The following is a 22,488-nucleotide window of genomic DNA, read 5'->3' as shown; positions in this document are numbered from 1 at the left end:
GCACACACTCACATTGAAACACAGCAGCACAAACTCAGGTAGTTAAATACACATTATAAACTGGGTGGTTCGAGCCCTGAATGCTGATTTGCTGACAGCCGTGGTATATCAGACCGTATACTGCGGGTATGACAAAATATTTATTTTTACGTTGGTAACCAGTTTATAATAGCAATAAGGCACCTCAGGGTTTGTGGTATATGGCCAATATACCATGGCTAAGGCCTGTATCCAGGCACTCTGTGTTGCGTCTTGCTAAGAACAGCCCTTAGCTGTGGTATATTGGCCATATACCACACACCCTCGTGCCTTATTGCTTAAATAACGCACACACGAACATACAGCAGCATAAACTCAGGTAGCTACGCAGTAACACACACTGACACATACAGGAGGCTGGGCCTCATTCCAGGATAGTTAGTAGCAGTCTGCAGTTGTTACATCTGTTTAGGGACTTATAAATGAATTATATGTACCCATTGATTCTTGAAGAATATAACTTATAAATGCCTCATGAGCTTAGTTCAACTGTCGCACCCCATCAGAACCCAAAATATAAGCTTGTTTTACTCCAATATTTGGAAACAAAGTACATTTAAACAAACTATATACCCTCAAAAGTATTTTGATACCATGGATGGTCAGTCCTTGTACCCATAGCTCTGTCTATGAATTAGAGAGTGGTACATTTCTCCAGCCCCATCCCTCAGATTTATTTATGAAACAGGAGCGGGGAGAAGGCAACCGCTGACTGCCGCTTTAACCTTGCAGACTTCATTTGGGGAAATCAATTTGTAAGGGACAAACGACCGCAGTACCATTTGCAGTCTCCAGGATCATAGTGTCCTTCAGTGTTCATGCATAATTGATTTAGATTTTGAACATACAAGTTCTGTAAATATGTTTTTATATTGATGAAGACACTAAGGCTTCTGAGTACTGGAGAGGACAGTATCCATGCTATACAGAATCTCCAAAGTAAAGCTTAAAGGCATGGTTGAAAAAGTGCACAAGCACTGTAAAACTACACTAGCTCCACACATCCACAGTATCTTTTGAATATTGTGGACCCTTTCAAAAGCCAGTGTTCCCTCTTGTCTTGTAGAAGTAGTCTGCTCACTAAGAGGCAGGATCAGGCTGCCAGGAAGATCATGAGGTTTCTACGCCGCTGCCGCCACAGGTAAGCCCCGCCCACAACACTAACTCATATGGGTTTCCAGATACGTTTGTTATATTCACACACACACATACTACCAAATAAATGCCTTCTTTCAGTGTAGGGATTTGCAAGATATATGAATGGTTTACTACACCGTAGATGGCTAGAATGAGTCTGCACAGATGAGAGGGAAAGTTCTCTGTTTTCATTTGTCTTTTTTATTTATTTGGGGGTTGATAAAAAGGTGTGGGTGGGTTATATACAACACTTCAGACACCCCCCTCTTCCCCTCCACTGTATTTGGACCCCCACCTCTCCTCTCCTCGCCCCCCTCCACTGGATTTGGCCCCCCACCTCTCCTCTCCTCGCACCCCCTCCTCCCCTCCACTGTATTTGGCCCCCCACCTCTCCTCGCCCCTCCTCTTCCCCTCCACTGTATTTGGCCCCCCACCTCTCCTCTCCTCGCCCCCCTCTTCCCCTCCACTGTATTTGGCCCCCCACCTCTCCTCTCCTTGCCCCCCTCCTCCCCTCCACTGTATTTGGCCCGCCACCTTTCCTCTCCTCGCCCCTCCTCTTCCCCTCCACTGTATTTGGCCCCCCACCTCTCCTCTCCTCGCCCCCCCTCCTCCCCTCCACTGTATTTGGCCCCCCACCTCTCCTCTCCTCGCCCCCCCTCCTCCCCTCCACTGTATTTGGCCCCCCACCTCTCCTCTCCTCGCCCCCCTCCTCCCCTCCACTGTACTTGGCCCCCACCTCTCCTCTCCTCGCCCCTCCTCCTCCCCTCCACTGTATTTGGCCCCCCACCTCTCCTCGCCCCTCCCCTCCACTGTATTTGGCCCCCCACCTCTCCTCTCCTCCCTTCCTTCCCTCACAGTGCCCACTTTGTGCTAATAGCTGTCTGGTATTGTTTTGCTGTTTATGCCAAGCCCCTTGATGGACCATAGACTGTTCAAGCGGGTGAGTGCAGCCTCAGCAACTCAGTTCGTGCTTCTCTCTCTCTCTCTCCCTGTCTACACAGTATGTCTCTGCCTCTCTCTCTCTCTAACAATACAGTTATAGCTCCTGAGTCCTTGCCCTCCTCCACTCTCTCTCTCTCTCTCTCTCTCTCTCTCTCTCTCTCTCTCTCTTTCTCTCTCTGTCTTTCGCTTTCTCTCCATCCATCTCTCCCTCCCTCTCTCTTTCTCTCTCTCTCTCCCCCTCCCTGTACCTTGTCCATCACTGTTGCTTGATGCCTGCTTGCATGACAGCTGCCTACTGGGGCCACAGGTGGACTGACTGAGAAGCTCAGAGTCAGAGCAGACTTTACTCTTATTAAACAAACGAACCACTGCTTATGAATGACTGTCACCGCAACACTTAACAGGCACCTCTTTCTCTCCTCTGGAAATGAGTTGAATCGTTTTTTTGTTTTATTTGTGTGGTTATGAAAATGGCTATTGACAGAACGGAAGGTTGTTTTTCTCTATCATGTTTACTATGTTGCATGACTCAATGGGCCTTGCTCTTCAACATGTACCCGCAGGCATGCTATGGGCCGGATGTTCTCTCCCAAACAGTTGTCTGTCTTACTGTCTGTTCTGATGAGGGAGGGCTTGATCACCATGGGTTTTGCTCACTCAAACTGTCGAAACTGTCTTGTACAAGCTCCTCTCGGCGTTGCATTGGGATCTGTCACTATTTCAAGGCTGGTTCAATGACACTTGCGTCATCACTGAAAAATGTAACAAAATTCCTCATGGTTAGAAACTGTGTGTCTGTCCGATTACTCACCGGAAAGTCTTTGGGCATATTGACAAAAATACCCATGTGACGGTTATCATCAGTGTCATCATCTTTATGACTCACAAACACTGTTTTTCATCTTCTTAGACAACAGGGCATTTTGAATATATGAATCAATTCATTGTATGATCAATTCATTGTATGATCAATTCATTGTATGATCAATTCATTGTCTGAATCAATTCATTGTATGATCAATTCATTGTATGATCAATTAATTGTAATATATCAGCACAATCTCCATATGACAAATAGTTAGGTTGATAAGGCTATATCCCCCAGATAACTTAACTTCCTCTGTATCTGAGAAATCCTTACTGTACGGTATGGGTTACTGTGCTTTGAGAGCAGGTGAGGTAGCATACATGTTTGTTAAGATCTGGGTTATAGTGCTGTGATAGCACAAATAGGTCAGACTAGCAGTACCAAGCAAACAATGGGAAGTCCCCGCCATGCACCTCCAGAGAAGTTAGAACAGCACTAGTGGTACCCGTAATGGATTCACACCCCAGGGGAACACTGCATCTCAGACAAAGAGGAAGAGGAAGTAGCACACTGAAAATCATTCAACCTACATAAATAGCACTGTAGGTGGGGGCTCACCACTGAGCTCTGTAGACTCAGTGATACAGTTAAAGGACTTTTGGTTGATACACATGTGCAAACCCATGTGAAATGTAATGCATTGTCGATCTGAATTTAATCACATTTATTTGGGTTTTAAAACATGAACAACAATATGTACAATGTATTCCTAGAGGATAGCACTTAAACATATAAATTAGAACACTTGTTTCCAAACTGGTCCTCAGTGGTAAAAACTGGTCCTTGATGGTAAAAATGTGGTTGGTTCTATCCACTCATTGTCCACTCACCCTAAATGCATATGAGGAGAATACTTTTCTCAGAAGCCGTAAAGAAAGTACAGCCAGGCAGAGGAAATACACCCGTCCCAGGTTTCCTGTGGTCAGTAGTACAAGTACCACAGGCCAATAGGTAGATTGATTATGATATGGAACAGTAATTGGCTAATGACTTAGAGTCAGATCTGCTGAGTCCATTGGACATGCTGGGGTTCTTCTGTGTGTCACTATCCATTCACTGATTAGGTGTGGTGTTTACTGAGCCATCAGTTTGGCTCTGGCTCAGTTTGGACATGGTCCACAAATGTAATGCCATGGTAATGTCACTTCCCAATACATAATACAATACAAACACAATACAAGTTTGGATAGGATATTTTTGTCTACATATATCTATTACATTTTCTCCTCTTTCGCAAATTGATGCGTTACATTTTAAATTGTGTTAGTAGTTCATCATTTAGTGATAGACACAATAATACAGTCCACTGATTAAACTAATTTAAACACAATTCTTGAGTAATAAAGTCATTTATTTAGTGCATAGCAATATTCCAAATACAAACCAATTAGTAAACCTCTGCCTGCCTTGATGGTCTCTTTCAGCCCAACAAATATTTGGTGGAATTGTCAAGGGACTGTTTCCTCTCTTGAGATTTGTTTTGGGGAGAGTTAAATTATCAAGAGACCTTAATTCATTCACATTATATTCTCAAGAGTTTAAAAGTAAATCAAACTGCTTTAAGAATCATTTTCAAGTTTCAATGTTGACCTATTAGAATATTGAGTATTGAAGGAATGGTTTCAATGAGCTGTAAGCCTTAGTGATTCAACATAATCATTTAGACTGAATGAGATCTAATACAAATAAAGCTTTATCAATGTTGATAGTTGTCTGTTTTATCAGTGTTTTCTTTCCAGACCAGCACAAGCGCCCATTGAAGAGGGCTGTGTCAATCTCCATGTCTCTTGACCTCTCTCGAGGGAATGGTGTCCTCTATGGAGGGAATGGTTTGAGACATTAGAGTTAATCACCATCCAGTGAGAGCTGATCTGTGATCATAGACCCCTGTTTAAATTACATCTGTCTATCTGTCTGTGTTTCAGAGTGAAGGAATTGAAAAGGGACAAGGAACATGAGAACCTTCAGAAGAGCCCCCTCACAATGTGACATCACTCTCCTCCTTTTCTTTTCCCCTTTGTACCCAAGACATTTTACAAGAGAAGAAAAAAAACAGTTCAGTGAAAACACTGCGATTATTATTACTACTATGGCAGCGTGACTGATTCTACTTCTATTACATGTACAACAACAACAGCATTTTTCACGTTTATCTATCGTTGTGTATGTTGGAGAGTGGCAACTTCTTCTGTAGAATTATAAACTAAAGGAGAAGAAGCTGTGGGGGTCGGAACATTTGCTTCATGGCATTTTTTGCACTTTTTCATGGATTGCTTTGTCTTTTTGGGAGTATCGGAGTATAGGTTTTTAGATGGTAAAGGAAGAGGAATGTTGGACATGTCTGAAAAGCTCCCTGCCATCAGTGGATCAAACCAAAAGGATAAGATGGAGGATATCTAGGATGGAGGACAGATGCCGGCCAGAACGTAAGGAAACATTACAGAAACACATTGGGACTTGGCTCTAATTGTATTTCATAATTTTTTAAGTGAACTGATCAATCCATTTGAAGAAGAAAACATTTAACCTAATGAACCAAACATTCTCGGTAATATATTGATCCATGTGCACACTTGCACTCCCTATCAACAGTAGATGAATACATTCAGTATAGTAAATGAAAATAGATCAAACTTCCTTCTGTTACGCTGTGCTCTACCCAGCCAGTCAGTCCAAAGGGGTGGGGCTACATATGAATGTAGGAGGGGTGTCAGCAGAAATGGGTGGGGCTTATTAAAATAATGGATTATTTTGTTATCTAGGTTTGGGGGGCACTGTGAGGCAAGAGATACAGGGTTTCAATTGATTTTATTTTATTTTATTTTTTATATATTTTTAATTCCTCTTTGCTTGAATCTGTTCCGTGCTTATGCCCATTACCGGTATAACTGACTTGTCTCCTAAAAATTCTGTGTTGTCGATTTTATCAAATATGCATGCCTATGGGTGAAAGTCTTCACCTGCGTGCTTGAAATTAGGTCTGTAACCTCTGTTTTTCAATGTTTTGCTTTTGTCTTCATGTTAAAATGCAACGGCGTCTCCCATGTACCCACCTCCTCCCCCAAGAGTCATTCATACCCTCTAGTTACTGAATGATGCCAACATTGTCCTATTCTTTTTTATTTGCCTTATTTGTTTACTCAGTATTCTAAAAAGAAAGAAAACTTGCCTCTTTTGTGTTGTAATGATTACAGTCATGAAGGTTATTGTTGTTCTTTTTAAATGAACTTCAGGGCCTGTGAGGGCTTTTGAGGGGAAGATCACATACATTGCCTTGACGTCTTAGAGATTCTTTGAGGGGTCCCTAAGCTAGTCCCAAAATAGGGGTTAGACAAATCCATATTTTTGACAATTGAGCGGTTTCTGTATATAAAGAAGGCTGAAGGTATGTAGGGAAAAACATTTACCCGAAGGGGATTGTATTTTAGAAATATATTATTTTATTCATTAAAAAGGGGTCAAAAACAGGTACGAGACAAAAACAGAATATTTGTATAGTTTTGTTTGAATGCCTAAGAAGTATGGTTGTATTGTTTGTATATAGTGTAAATACCTGGGATTAAAATGAGCTATGTGCATGAAAAACATGAACAAAGGTTAAAAAAACAAAACAAAAGCAGTAGTGGCTATGCTCTGTAAAATGATTAAAACTATTTCACTATAAGAGTATTTTATTTTATTTTGATTGTTCTTGAGAAGAACATTTTGCTAAAGCATGACATTATTGCGAATACTAAAAAGTTTAAAATAAATAAATAATGTATTTAGAGATAGGGGAAATCTGCAAAATTATCTTAAGACAATTATGGTTATGTTTACATTTTTGTTTTGGGCTACCAATAATCTTTTGCCAATGGTGCCAAGTAATGTGAATGCTATATTGCTTAACAAGAGAACTAAGTAAATTTTTGCAGAACAGATAATCATCAAATGAAATAGACACTAGCATTGAAGACCACAAGGTCCAATCACAACTGGCAGCGGATCACAGATATAGATACACATTGCAGAGGGAGAAATATTTCTACAGCAACTTTTAAGTCTCATGTCTCATCCATTATCACACGTCAGAACAACCCAAGATTTTTTGCCATCATCACCAAATACACAGGGATCACTTGTCAGTAACATTTAAAATGCAAAGAAAATGTGTGCTTTATTTTCTGTATGAGAGAGGGGTTGTGGTGTCAGTGTCTCTTAGCATGTTCGTATGGATTATGTTCATATAAAGATTGTAAATGGCAACCTTGTCTATGGGAATCTCAGCCCTGTTGTTTTTGTTGTTTATAATTGAGGTTGATAGAACATGTGTTTCATAGGACAACTCACAGGTGATGAAATAGACTATATCAACTTATCAAACTGCTGACACAAGACATTTGTTTTTAAGTGTGGGCTGGAAGCTTAACTTAAGAGTCTGGACAGACCAGAATTATTCCTTGTCAAAATGTAATGTGGCCACAGTGAATGATGTGTAGCATCTCTGGACTGGTATTCTTTGTAAAAGTCAATTAGTAATTTACTTGCAGAAGGAACACTTTAAACAATCGAAAGTGCTAAAAAAGAATAGCATTCAACCGTGATGGGGTTATGGTGAAACACATGAACCATTATGGATCAGTGCAGCCAAGTCAATGAGCCAAAGTGAGTGATCTGTAAACCTGGAAATGTAACAAGATGCACCACTACCATTATAGCAACTTCTGAGGAAGAATACAATGTATGTGTCTGGTTCATAATGGGATATGTTAAGACAGTGTTTGAAAGATTATGAAATGAAATGTGAGAAGTGGGAACAGACCCATTGATACCAGTTGATAATACTGTATCTGTGAATGCATGATAGATTTTATCCAATGGTATTCAATCCTAGTCCAGAAGTGTTTGCTGGTTCTTGCAGTTTTGCTGAAATATATTATATTCCTATAAGAACAGGAACGAATGCCATTTGACAATTACGTTTTGTTGTTTTAATTGCTGAATTTCGTCTCAGACACTGTTGGCTGTTCTGATGTTTTTATTATTATGTACTTATTGGTTTATTTCTCTGTATGTTTGTGTTTATTTCACAGAGACTTGATATGTAAACCTATTTTCAGAGTGTTTATGTAGAAAGTGCCTAATCATATCCTGATTGATCGCACAAAGCCAATGACAGGAAGCATGCAATGTACCTAAGGAGGAAAACATGGCTTTGGAGACCAACTGATCCATAATTCTGTAGGACTACTGTATATCAAGTATATACAATATATCAATCCAAAACCATCACCAAAATCAGTCATGTGACAGTGTTCCCTTAACTCACGGAACGCATTCCGTCTTGTCAACATTCTAAGCATTTTTATTTTCTATTGGAACTGCCTGTTGAAGCCATGAGAATTAGATTCCATAACTTCTGTGGTTTTATTGCCTTGCATTCATCATTACGGTAGTGGTAAGAATGCCAGCCAATACACTGCTGTGGCCATATGAGAAGGTTTTATTATGCTTGCATGGGTAAAATAGTTAACTGGGTGACTGAACTGCACCCAAAGCATGCTTATTTTTCTAGAATCAGTAGTCAGATAGACTTGTAAAAGACTTGCTGTTCTGTAAAACGAAGAACGTTGGTTTGACGTGTCACAGAACTCTGAAAGACGGAGGGCAGAGGAGAACCCTTAAAATACAAACTATGATCAATCTGCAGTATTTACTGACCATATTTCCAGGGGTAGCATGAGGGCAAGTTTTTCTAGAAGCAAGTTTCAACTTTCTTTAACTTTTTTTTTCATTCATTGGGATCTAGAGATAGTGTGCTCCCAACTTCAAATACCTGAACAGTTCGGACACTCTTTTGGCAGTATACTGCAAGTATTTTACTAGGCAACAATACACACACACACACAGACAACAGTACACTGCACTGGACACATCCAGATATGCAGATAGATATGTCAAGGCATAGTCAGTCTCACTTGTACACAGTTCAGCAGATGGAGCTCATCATGTGTTATTTTCCTAGCCTACTGCTAGTCCTAGGGAATGGCTCACCTCCCTTCTGTATTTTACTCAGGGTGCCAAAATGGAGGAGGAAGTGGAGCAGGACACTGATTGGTGATTCACTGCAGAGAGAGGACATACTGTATTGAAATAGGATAGGAAGATCCAAGGCCCCTCAATAGAGCTTTCTGGTCAAGACAGGCAAATTATTACTATGATCCTGGATACATTACTGTAATCCATTTCCTCTCAAATAAGTAAGCTGAACGGAGGAGAGATGTAAGGGCACTATATCAAAAATAGGGAATACAAAAAATTGTAGTGTAGCTAATTATAATTTAGACAAGTTGATCACAATTGACAGTACGGTCAATTATTTCTGTCTCAGACAGAAAGGAATTTGCATTATGGGACACTAAGGCTTAAAGTCTAATTTAAATGCTTACCTTTCTTTTATAGACTATGCTTATGAGTCTAGTAACACTTCAACCTTTGACCACCTCTGACTTGATGTTTCTCAGTAAAACAAGGACTTGCTATGTAATACCATCACACACAGCTTCGAATAGTCTATAAAGTTATTCTCAGTTATACATTTCATCTCAGTTAAGATATGGATGATGACATGTTGAAACAGTTGAGTGGGGTCTTCCTGAGACTTTGAGGCAGTTGAAGATGACCAGATATTAAAGGGACAGTTGTTTCAGAAAAAGCACTTCAGGAATGGCTGACATAGCCATTTTCTGGATAGTATGACAGGTTAGCTATAGTAACAGGCACTTCATATGGATTTTGTTGCCTTCATTACACTCTGCTAATTGACCTGAGGGACTACCTTTCCTCCTCCTCCTTTGTCAATGCACCCAAACTACTGAAAGGTAGGCACATCAGGACCACATAGCAGAAACCATCTCACGACCTTTTCCACTTGTGGACACAGAGCAATAAGCATTATTTTGTGGAGACCTATAGACCTAGTGAAGATAAAAAATGATTGGACACATTTAGTTGACGTACTCTTATGCAAATGCCAGTATTGCAAGACAAGCATTCAGTAGTTTATGGACAGCAATTAAATGGCACCCTTTACCGAACTGCACGTTTTCATCAATTCCAAACCAAGAAGAAAAAAAATGGCCCTTCTTTAATACAAAGTCGTGGGTCCTCGACACTTTGCATGTAAACTAGTGTTAGATCTATTTTCCTCTCCTCTATAACTGTCTTTCTCTCGTGCTTTCCCTGTTATGTGACCCTCTTTCTTTCCTTCCCCTATTATTTCAACCACTCCTTTTTTCGGTTCTCCTAATGTTCTTCCCCCGACTTTCTTGTTTGTACGTTTTATTTGTGTAATTGTGCATGTACAAGTGTCACTGACTCGATGGATATGTAAAAAAAATAAAAAAGATTTCAGCTGCTGAAGCCATGCAAAACGTTTTGAAATGCCCTTAAAATATGGAAGCTGTTTTCTGAATGCTTTATATTCTTTCTGCTGTAAAATAATAAAAAATGAAGAAAACTCTACCAGTTTGATTTAGTCTTCTTTTCCCACTACAGTACCATCCACTGCATGTACTTTAGCCACATTTTGTTGTAATAACCGACAGCCAACTTATTTACATGCCTACTAGTTGTTCTACAGTATATTAACACTGCATAATGTTAGTGGTATAAATTCAGATGTTACATGCACTTTTATATGGGTAATATCATTAATTATGTAGTTCTGTCTATCTGATACTCACTTCACACCTATAAAGGGCATTATCCTATTCAGTAGACTAGAATGTGGCAATAAAAACGCGTATGGTATTTTACCTCAAATCGCAGTTGACAAGGCAATCTCACAGACACAGTTACCTCAGATACTGCCCAGGCAGTAAATTCAGATTCAAATTCAGAAAACGTTCATGTCCTCAATGAGGCGATTCATTTTGCACCAATCACAATACATACAGATGAAAAATACATATTTAAAAACAACATCAGAATAGGGTATTGAGTGCAATTTCATACAAATGTTGATTATATTACATGTACATGTTGATGTGCTAAAGTGCAATTAGTCCAACATCTTATTTAGTTGCAGTATTGCATTCGGAATAAAGTAATTTCTGGCTCTGTTGATTTAGACTTTTGGTTGTCTGTACTTGCGGCCAGAGGGAAGCTAGGGGCTAGAATTCGGGGTGGAGTGGGTGGGAAGAGTCAAATGCAATTTAGTTTGCCTTCTGGGTGGCTCTGACTAGATAGAGAGATGACAGCTCTGGCTGTCGCTGCCCAATGATTTTCCCTCAAAACCTGACTATCTTACTCAACTGATTTTTCTGTGTGACCTTGGCCTGTCCCAAACTAGCAGGTCAGGCTGTCAAGCTAGTGCCAGGGGGGTCAAAGCTGTGGACTAACTGATCCACAGAGGTCCAACTTACTGGAGTTCTGAGTCACTGGAGTAATACAGTCATAGTCAATGTCCCCACTGATGACTGCAGTTCTTCAGTCCAGGATGGAGAAGGAGAATAGGCAGTTGTCTACTATAGATTAATGGGAAATGTGGCAGGTACAGCGTCACGTCAGGAGGGCAGTGAGGGGCTGAGAGATCACCTGCCTGGGGGTGACCCGTGTGTCTCAGGGATTGGTCAGGGGAGACTATAAAACAAATGTTGGGGTACGAAGGCTTCACTTTACTTCAGTGGAACTCACTACTGCAATCAGCAAGAACCCAGAATAATCAACAACACACAGGTGACTCAGAAGGTAGGACTATATTGGGTTCTTATATCTACTGAATGTATTAGAAAGGAAAAGTTTATATTGTACTTACTGCCTTGATCTTAGTTATGCTAGTAGGCCTATGGGGAATGTCTATTTTACATATACTTTGTGATGAGGACTCTGATAATTTGAGATGCTCCTCTTTGTATCATAGGAGAGATGATGAAGCTGGGAATGCTGACACTGTTGGTGCTGTCCCTATGGATATGTGATGGCAAGCCATTGCAGACCGATTCAGAGACCACAAATATCCTGACTCAAATCTTGTTTATGGACATGGATGACATATTAAACGCAAGGTTGCTGGCTTAATATGTCATGGAACAACTGTGGTTAATCTATTTGAACTGCTTTATTAAATGGATTATTGGCTGTAGCTTGTGTAAAGATGTTACATAGGCAAGTAACTTCTGACACACACTGTCATTTGGTGTTTGTTTTGCATCCCCCCCCCCCCTCCCTTCTTTACTCCCTCCCATACTCCCTCCCTCCCTTGCCATCACTGCCTCTATCCCCTAGCTTTTGGAGCTCTTCCAGTCAGTGGGCTCTCTGGTGCCAGGAGGTGAAGAGGGGACCAGGTTGGAGACAACCAGTGAGGATGGAGCATGGCCCAGTGCTTAGCAGAAGAGAGATCTCTCAAGGCTGGCAGCTTCATTAAATAGTACCCGCCAAACACCAGTCTCAACGTCAACAGTGAAGAGGCGACTCCGGGATGCTGACCTAGGCAGAGTTGCAAAGAAAAAGCAATATCTCAGACTGGCCAATAAACAGAAAAGATTAAGATGGGCAAAAGAACACAGACACTGGACTTTTTCTTTGCAACTCTGCCTAGGTCAGCATCCCGGAGTCGCCTCTTCACTGTTGACGTTGAGACTGGTGTTTTGCGGGTACTATTTAATGAAGCTGCCAGTTGAGGACCTGTGAGGCGTCTGTTTCTCAAACTAGATACTCTAATGTATTTGTCCTCTTGCTCAGTTGTGCACCGGGGCCTCCCACTCCTCTTTCTATTCTGGTTAGAGCCAGTTTGCGCTGTTCTGTGAAGGGAGTAGTACACAGCATTGTACGAGATCTTCAGTTTCTTGGCAATTTCTCGCATGGAATAGCCTTCATTTCTCAGAACAAGAATAGACTGACGAGTTTCAGAAGAAAGTTCTTTGTTTCTGGCCATTTTGATCCTGTAATCGAACCCACAATTGCTGATGCTCCAGATACTCAACTAGTCTCAAGAAGGCCAGTTTTATTGCTTCTTTAATCAGCACAACAGTTTTCAGCTGTGCTAACATAATTGCAAAAGGGTTTTCTAATGATCAATTAGTCTTTTAAAATGATAAACTTGGATTAGCAATCACAACGTGCCATTGGAACACAGGACTGATGGTAGCTGATAATGGGCCTCTGTACGCTTTTGTAGATATTCCATTAAAAATCAGCCGTTTCCAGCTACAATAGCCATGTACAACATTAACAATGTCTAAATCTATCTCCAGTGCTTGTAAGACTCTATGCCATATGGCCTCAAATTGCGCTATTCTGTTTTTCTCTATCGTCCACACCTTTTCAATATTTAAATAATAATGCATTTGATTCTTCCACTGTCTTAACGATGGAGGATCATTTGATTTCCAGTTTTTAAGTAAATGTTTTTTCAAAATGATTGACGAGAAAAGTATGGTCCAACCTATTGGCACCTTCATATGCCATGTCTTGAAATATGCAGATATACAGATTAAAAGTACATTTACATTATACAACTTCTGACAGACAACTTTCTAACTCCGCCCATAACTTTTAGACTTTATAGCACTCCCAGAAGGCATGAATTATTGAGTCATTGTTCATTTTACACTTAAGACATGACTGCCATTGTGCTGTAGAATTGGTGAATTTTGTCTCTTGTATAATACATTCTATACATTAGTTTATACTGGATTAAGCGTACATTTTCGTTAACTGTAATTTCATTAGTTATGTTCCAACACTCGCTTTTCCAATGGAGTGGATGAACTGTTTCCGGGGTTGATGGACAGTCTTGCAACACAATGAGATTATACCTCCGTATCATTTACTAACTAATCTGATATTCAAAATATCTGCTTCTCAGAACTACAGTAAACAGTAGGACTTCTTTGCATGTCTTCTACACTGAACCACATACACTTATGATTGAAATAAAGACTACATGTAGACATTATATCATGTTCTTTTTGCATCTCTTTTCAATGTTTATTTTGTCACATTAGACGGTGCATAATTGCATTTGGTAGTTCAATGAGTCATTGAATGTTGAAAAACAATTCAAATCTCGTTTAAAAACATACTTTTTTTCCAGGGACCAGACATCCAACCAAGAGCTTTTCCAAATAGAAGATTTTATTACTATTTAATATACAGCCATTTAGTTCTTCATCCAGGTCATGTTTGCTCAGTAACATCAAACAGTTATGAATATTTTAAACATACAGGCGTGATAGGGAAATATAGAAACTGGATCAAATGTAAACAGTCCTCAACCATACTGTAGCATATATCAACCTGTGGGATATCCATTCAGTCCATCACTGTCTGTGTGTAGCATCCGTGTATTTGTGCCTTCCTATGTGCGTTTCTGTGTGCGTTCCTGTGTGTGTGTGTGTGTGTGTGTGTGTGTGGATTTACATATGTGCGCATGTGTATGCTTTTTCGTGTGCAATAGAGGGGTTGTGTCTCAGTACAAGCCCCATCTCTTTGTCATAGTGCATGGTGGGAATGCATTTTACTAAGGACTGTTGACTGGGTTAGACACAGTACTTCCAGAAACACTCTGAATTGCCTCCTCTCTTCCTGAATTGCTTTCTGATGCCAAAGAAGCGGCTGAAGGGATTTAGGTGACTCTGTTTCTCCAACAACACCTGAAACAGAGAAGAATTTCTGCTGTAGTACATTGATTTGATTTGATTTGATTTGATTTGATGTGTGCTCCCAAAACAAAACATGATAGTATCTCAATATATGCTTCTTATCTTCTATTAGTTAAAAAACTCACATCTGTCTTCATCTGTCTTGGTAGTAGTCCAGCTACACTGAGACCTGAGGGAGACGAAGGGTGAGAGAGGATATGTTGTAATATTTATCTTGAACTGAATTATCACAGTCTATACATTTATGATGTAACTGTTTAGGCACAATACCAACTAGTTTGTGTGATCTCACCGTCTCTGCTCAGCTCTCCAGACAGTAGGGATGAGTATCTGAGTCCAGGGCCAGACTGGGGCAGGTATGTCTGCTCAGAGAAATTCAGCTCGTCTGGACTACCTGCACCACCATCCTCCGGAGATACTGAGCACAGTGAAAACACAGTCAACACACAGTCAATACACAGTCAAAACACAGTCAACACACAGTCAACACGCAGCAATCTAGTCTAGACATACACTTTGGCTCTTCACTCTGGCTCTTCACTCTCCACTGAATAATCAATGATAAAGGAACAATTGTGTTTATGTTAGTCCAACCATGTTGATTAATGACTAATAACTAAAGAAGCAGCAACACTTTGATGGCATTAAAAGTGTATGAAACATTGTCACCATAAGCAAACAGCATATTGCACATTCAAATTAACACTACTACAGTTCTCAGACACAATTACACTTTGACACATCAACCAGGTCTCAAAGCAATTATACCATAACAGAAGGTCACTGATTACAACTTGCTTGTAATCCTCAAGATTGAAGTTCAATTAAGACTCACACAGGCCTTATTTACATCTGTGACTATTGAACTACACTGCCTAATAACCTCATAGTACAACAGCCTTTCCCAGCAGCTTGGTCTGTTGAGTACGTTTCTAAGGGTGGAGGATCCGATACTCACCAGGACCCAGGTAGGGCATCTCTGCAGAGTCTGTGATGGGATGGGCCAATAGCGGGCCAGAGGCTACCAGCAGGAAGGTCCATGATAGGAGCAGGTTACACATCATCTCCACAGGCCGGTTGTGTCTGGGTCTTCTGGGTGGGTGATGGGTCCTCCTGAGGTCTGGAGAGAGTTGTCTTCTCTCTGCTCTCTCCCCCAATAGGTTATATACCCCATCGACTGCCCCCACTCCACCTCACGTCCCCACTCCGTCCTTAGTGTTACCACAATAGGGTGACATTACCATATGCCCATCTGATCTCACTCTCTCTCTCTCTGTGTATGATAAATCAACATCCAGTCACTCAGATGAGTTATTGGGAACTATAAAAAGGACCGTGGGTCTATGTGTCAGGGCCAAAGATGTGTTTTACCATCCTGGTGGATTGATTGACTAGTTTGACTGAATCCGTAAATTGGATTTGCCCAGGTGTTCAGAACACCCTCCTCTCATCTGCCTGTGGAGGGGGATCAGGTGGATAGACTAGAGCAGACAAATGGCTGTTTATTTTATTAATTCATTAACATGCTCAGTGACTTCACATTCATGAAATTAACCGACTCAATGCGTGACTTGCATGCTTTATGGAACAGCATTTAGCTCTTTCACCTCAGCTTGCTATCCAAACACAGGACTCATTGGTCGCAGTTCAATGCATTGAAAGCAGTTAGTAGGAGGTTATATAGGGGAGAGTGGGGTAAGGTGAGCCAATTTCTACATTCAGCATAACTCCGTCAAGGGAAATATAGTACTCCTTCTAACAAAGATATCTACATATATTTCAGGAGGTTGTGTATCCCTGGAAATAATCAGAATTCATGTAAACATAACAGTTAAGAAAACATAGCTTGTCCGGGTATGGGTATGTAATGTAAAAGTGGAGGGTAGGTTTAGCCGTGGGACAGGGTAAATTAAGCCACCTACATTTCTGTACTGAATGAAATATGACCACAATCAATTTTTTGTCTTTTAATCATTTTAAGGATCTTTTAACACTGGCTTAACACCTAATGAACACTTTGTGCATTTTAAAAACGTTTAACATAGGCCAGGCCTGGTTGTTACCTCATATCCCAGCGATAATGCCTTGCATTATGCCTGGGAAGAAAACACTTCAATTTACTCAACTTGCCATTGGCTCAACTTACCTCATGGCCATTGGCTCAAGTTACTTACACTACCAGTCAAAAGTTTGGACACACCTACTCATTCAAGGGTTTTTCTTTATTAGAATAGTAGAATAATAGTTTAATCATAGCGCTTGGTGGTTTTTGCGACTGCACTTGAAAAAACATTCAAAGTTCTTGAAATGTTCTGTATTGATTGACCTTCATGTTGTAAAGTAATGATGGACTGTCGTTTCTCTTTGCTTATTTGAGCTGTTCTTGCCATAATATGGACTTGGTCTTTTACCAAATAGGGCTATCTTCTGTATACCCCCCCTACCTTGTCACAACACAACTGATTGGCTCAAACGCATTAAGAAGGAATGAAATTCCACAAATTAACTTTTAAGAAGGTACACCTGTTAATTGAAATGCATTCCAGGTGACTACCTCATGAAGCTGGTTGAGAGAATGCCAAGAATGTGCTAAGCTGTCATCAAGGCAAAGGGTGGCTATTTGAAGAATCTCAAATATAAAATATATTTTGATTTGTTTAACACGTTTTTGGTTACTACATGATTCCATATGTGTTATTTCATAGTTTTGATATCTTCATTATTATTCTACAATTAGAGATATGACAACAGTGCAGACCAGTTGACTGCCAGGCTTGGTCTGCGTTCCATGATGATTCCATGAAGTGGGCTACATGTCCCAAATTATTGAACAACTTGTAATATGTTAAATATTATCCACTATTCTCCCGAGTGGCGCAGTGGTCTAAGGCACTGCATCGCAGTGCTAGCTGTGCCACTAGAGATCCTGGTTCGAATCCAGGCTCTGTCGTAGCCGGCCGCGACCGGGAGACCCATGGGGTGGCGCACAATTGGCCCAGCGTCATCCAGGGTAGGGGAGGGAATGGCCGGCAGGGATGTTTGTAGAGCATGGCGTTTGCAACGCCAGGGTTGTGGGTTCGTTTCCCACGGGGGGCCAGTATGAAAAAAAAGTATATATATATATATATATATATAAAATGTATGCACTCACTAACTGTAAGTCGCTCTGGATAAGAGCGTCTGCTAAATGACTAAAATGTAAAATGTATTGCTAGCAACCCTCAGGATCAACCACATGGACGTGACAGAGGAAAGAATGGGAACAATTGAATGTAATGGAATGATGCCAAATGTAGGCTACAGATTGAAGGGAACTAACACTAAAGTGACAGTTAAAAATGTGTGTGGGTATTAATGATGGTGGCTACCAATAGTGGCTAATATTTAACATGATACAAATTGTTCAACAAATTGAGGAAATTAAAACATTCTAGAGTGCACAAAGGTTATATTTGGCTTACATCTCATTTGGCTTGCAATTCCAAGATTCATCCCTTTAAATGATAGGGCCATACAATTTAGATTCTGCATAAAGACACAGCATTTCATATTTCACTCTGGGAACGGGGCACACATAGCCTACCTGTCATGGTGATATGCTTCAGTTTGCTGCCATATGACATTTGTCTCCAGTGATCATAAGGTAAAATGTATCTAAAACAATTGTAATTTATTTACAATCCCTTTATCCAAACGGATTACTCATTTACCTAACTCTTATCAATAGCTCTTATCAATGTGTAAATTAGGCTACAATGTATGGAGAATGGTGTTATTTCTATCTGAAAATTAGATGTTTTTCCACTTGGAACTGACAGGTTGCTCGAGTTTATTCATCGTTTCCTCAAGCATAAAGGTGGTGGAATAGAGCTCAACAGTGGAGGTTTTATGGGTATTATGACTCATACTGTGGTACTCTATTATGAGGGAATTAAGTCAAGGTCAGAATACGTGTATCTGTAGACACACCTCTGCCATACCTCCATTTCTGTGATCTCCAACCCAAACAAATACCTGGCTGGCCGGCTGGCACATAGCCTATGTTTCCCGTTCAAGGTCAGATAAAGAGAAAAGTGCATAAAAAGGGAATTAAGTTCCATTTACGTGCGCGTAACTCGGGTCTGAATTATCCCCGAGTTGCACTGTGGCTGATGTTAAAATGTATGCAAACTAAAGTAAATCACATTTAACACATACAGTATAACATATATAAAAAAATCTTGATATTAATTTTGTTATTCATACTACAATACAATATCTGACTGAAATGTGCTACAGATGTAGGATCTTAATTTGAGCCAGTTTGCTAGTGCAGGGAAAAATATCCTGCAGCAACAGGAAATGTGAATTATTATGTTGATTATAATTAATGTACATTTTTGAAGGGGTTGATAGATTTTTCGTAAGGGAAAATCAAGTCTGAAATTTCAAAGTGGAAATTACAAACTTCAGAAGCCTTACAGAGGCCTCCTGTAGCTCAGTTGGTAGAGCATGGCGCTTGCAAGGCCAGGGTTGTGGGTTCGTTTCCCACGGGGGGCCAGTATGAAAAATGTATGCACTCACTAAACTGTAAGTTGCTCTGGATAAGAGCGTCTGCTAAATTACTAAAATGTAAAACGTTATTAAACCTCAGTTATCCTGCAACAGGGTGATGAAATTAAGATTGTACTACAACAGAAGAAAATATAATCAAAGTTATGGAAATACAGTGCCTACAGAAAGTATTCACACACCTTGATTTTTTCCACATTCTGTTGTGTTACAGCCTGAATTTAAAATTGATTAAATTGAGATTTTGTCACTGGCCTACCCACAATATCCCATAATGTCAAAGTGGAATTATGTTTTTAGATTTTTTTTACAAATTCATTACAAATGAAAAGCTGAAATGTCTTGAGTCAATAAGTATTCAACCTCTTTGTTATGGTTCAGGAGTAAACATTTGCTTAACAAGTCTTTTGAATGACTACCTCATCTCTGTACCCCACACATACAATGAATTATCTGTAAGGTCCCTCAGTCGAGCAGTGAATTTCAAACACAGATTCAACCACAAAGACCAGGGAGGTTTTCCAATGCCTCGCAAAGAAGGGCACCTATTGGTAGATACAAAATTACAATTAAAAAGCAGACATTGAATATCCCTTTGAGCATGGTGAATTAATTACACTTTGGATGGTGTATCAATACACCCAGTCACTACAAATATAAAGGCGTCCTTCCTAACTCAGTTGCCGGAGAGGAAGGAAACTGCTCAGGGATTCACCATGAGGCCAATGGTGACTTTAAAACAGTTACAGGGTTTAATGGCTGTAATAGGAGAAAACTGGCATTGTTGTTACTCCACAATACTAACCTAAACGTCAGAGTAAAAAGAAGGAAGCAAGTACAGAATAAAAGTATTCCAAAACATGCATCCTGTTTGCAAGAAGGCACTAAAGTAAAACTGCACAAAATGTGGTAAAGAAATTAACTTTATGTCCTGAATAAAAAGCTTTATGTTTGGGGCAAATCCAACACAACACATCACTGAGTACCACTCGTCATCGCATGGTGGTGGCTGCACAATGTGATGGGTATGCTGCTTGTCATCGGCAAGTACTAGGGAGTCTTTTTTAAATAAAAATAAACGGAATAGAACCTGGTTCAGTCTGATTTCCAACAGACACTGGGAGACAAATTCACCTTACAGCAGGACAATAACTTAAAACACAAGGCCAAATATACAGTGGAGGTTCTTACCAAGATGACATTGAATGTTCTTCAGTGGCCGAGTTACAGTTTTGACTTAAATCGTTTTGAAAATCTATGGCAAGACTTGAAAATGGCTGTCTAGCAATGATCAACAACCAACTTGACAGAGCTTGAAGAATAAAAAAAATAAAACAGTGCAAATATTGTACAATCCAGGTGTGCAAAGCTCTTAGAAACTTACCCATAAAGACTCACAGCTGTAGTAGCTGCCAAAGGTGATTCTAACATGTATTGACTCAGGGGTGTGAATACTTATGTAAATTAGATATTTCTGTATTTCATTTTCAATCATTATGCAAAAATGTCTAAAAACATGTTTTAACTTTGTCATTATGGGGTATTGTGTGTAGATGGGTGAGAAAAAAAGTATATATAATCCATTTTGAATTCAGGCTGTAACACCACAAAATGTGGAATAAGTCAAGGGGTATGAATACTTTCTGAAGGATTTTATATGCCTCCAGAAGGCCCATTGGCCCAGATGACATTTGAAGTCAGTTTAAGTCAGAGCAGGGTTTGCCATGGGTCATTTAATCAGTTTGATTGATGCTCAAACTGTTCAATGGCCTTCTTCTGGCAGGATGTTATATTTGGGCTTTCACTTTTGCCTAGTCCTGCAATAAACCCTTGTTTATGTGTGCGTCAATACCAAATAGGCCTAGACACAGGCAGACGTGGCCATTGGCTGAGACGCTGGAGAGACAGGTGGGGGTGTGTTCATTAGAAGGTAACATTTTGCAACAAACATTGTCAACGTCCTCCATTTGTTTTTTATTAGAGGTCTCTGACGTCAGTCCCCTGGCCTCTCGTATGATAATGAGGGTGACGAAGCGACCAGTGACATTTACTTTATTGTTGGAAGGCCAAACAATTGGTTTGGTGGTGATTTACAGACTGTATAAGTCAATGCCCATCTAATTCATCTCAGTTTTATTGCCATTCAAAGAGCATGTTTTAATAAAGTCTATTTAGTTGAAATTGGAATGATTGTGTCCCAGTGCAATGGGCTCAGGCGATGGTCTCCATTTTGACCTGAGGAATATTTAGGGACTTCGCAGCAACAGATCAAATTTAAAAGAGATTTAAAAGAGAAATAGCTTGAATGTTGTATAGAGTAGAGAGGTCTATAGCATGCATAAAGAAGCACAACTCGATATCCAGAGATGGCTGATGATGTTGTGAAAAACAGATGAGAAATGGTGGGAGGAAAGGCTGAGAAGAGGATGTCACACACCTCCAAGTGTCACACACCTCCAAAATAATTGTCTTCTTTATTTTCTATAAGGATATGGCACATTATCTGCTGGGATTCAAATGGAGGCTGGTAATAGCAAGGTTTATTTTTAAACATATTGATGGAGTAGCCTGGATATTATCAAATGTTAGACTATAGCCAATAGATCCCCTTTACACATATTATTTGCATTTATAAAGAATGCACATTCATGTTTAATGTATAACAATCTCCACACGTTGCTAAACAGTTCCCTAAATGTTGCAGTGTGGCTGACTTTTGACCTTGTCTGTTCCACAAACAACTCAGGCCACTGGCTTGTCACCCATATTGTCTTCCCATGACCACTGCGTGTTGTTCTTAGATAGCACCAACAGATGGCAGAAAATACCTAATTAAAATACCCATTGTTCAACTTTAATGCATAAAAATATAATTATTATTTTAAACTGTTCATTTGAACTTTGAATTAGAAGGGAACCCCTGTAGCCTATAACTGGTGGCAACGTTTTATTGACGTTTTTGACAATCACAAACAATTATTAAAACGATGTAGTTTTCAGTCACAGCTATAGGCACATACACAAGTCTGTATAATGCTAAAATCTTGATAATAAGCGCCCAATATTTACAAGTGCCTGCACGAGTTTGTGAGAGAGCACAGGTTTTTTTTTTTTAACGGGGTCCCGCGGGTTTCGTACACTGCGTAGACAGGGCTGCTGCCTAATGCTGCGGTCCGTGCTATCTGGAATCCTTGGGACTTCCTACCCATTGAAGTTGAAATGTAAAATGGTTAAGGTTAGGGTTAGGTAAGGGTTATGGTTATGGTTAGGGTTAGGGTTAGGGTTAGGGTAAGGGTAAGGGTAAGG

General features: G+C 40.1%; 2 protein-coding genes across 3 annotated transcripts in view; one reads left to right on the top strand and one right to left on the bottom strand.

The window, feature by feature from the left end:
- Window positions 1-10,487, top strand: part of LOC121545650 (calmodulin-binding transcription activator 1-like) — a 454,137-nt gene extending 443,650 nt beyond the window's left edge. For both annotated transcript variants that reach the window (XM_041856375.2, XM_045209483.1), the window contains 3 exons: window positions 1,106-1,180; window positions 2,086-2,116; window positions 4,912-10,487. In XM_041856375.2, coding sequence (XP_041712309.2) covers window positions 1,106-1,180; window positions 2,086-2,116; window positions 4,912-4,944 — 139 coding nt within the window. In that variant the 3' untranslated portion in view covers window positions 4,945-10,487. The remainder of the gene's footprint in view (window positions 1-1,105; window positions 1,181-2,085; window positions 2,117-4,911) is intronic.
- Window positions 10,488-14,322: 3,835 nt separating this feature from the next.
- Window positions 14,323-15,751, bottom strand: LOC121546689 (urotensin-2-like). The gene is made up of 4 exons (XM_041857918.2): window positions 15,590-15,751; window positions 14,924-15,049; window positions 14,757-14,800; window positions 14,323-14,622 (listed from the first exon to the last, which is right to left on the bottom strand). Exons 1-4 carry the CDS (start codon window positions 15,693-15,695, stop codon window positions 14,509-14,511), a joined length of 390 nt encoding a protein of 129 aa, XP_041713852.1. The 5' UTR covers window positions 15,696-15,751; the 3' UTR covers window positions 14,323-14,508.
- Window positions 15,752-22,488: the final 6,737 nt, after the last annotated feature.

The sequence above is a fragment of the Coregonus clupeaformis genome, chromosome 30 (genome assembly GCF_020615455.1).
Source record: "Coregonus clupeaformis isolate EN_2021a chromosome 30, ASM2061545v1, whole genome shotgun sequence".
In the NCBI taxonomy this organism is placed as follows: Eukaryota; Metazoa; Chordata; class Actinopteri; order Salmoniformes; family Salmonidae; genus Coregonus; species Coregonus clupeaformis.
The sequence above is the reverse complement of the archived record's forward strand: the minus strand, read 5'-3'. Positions and strand labels throughout refer to the sequence as shown.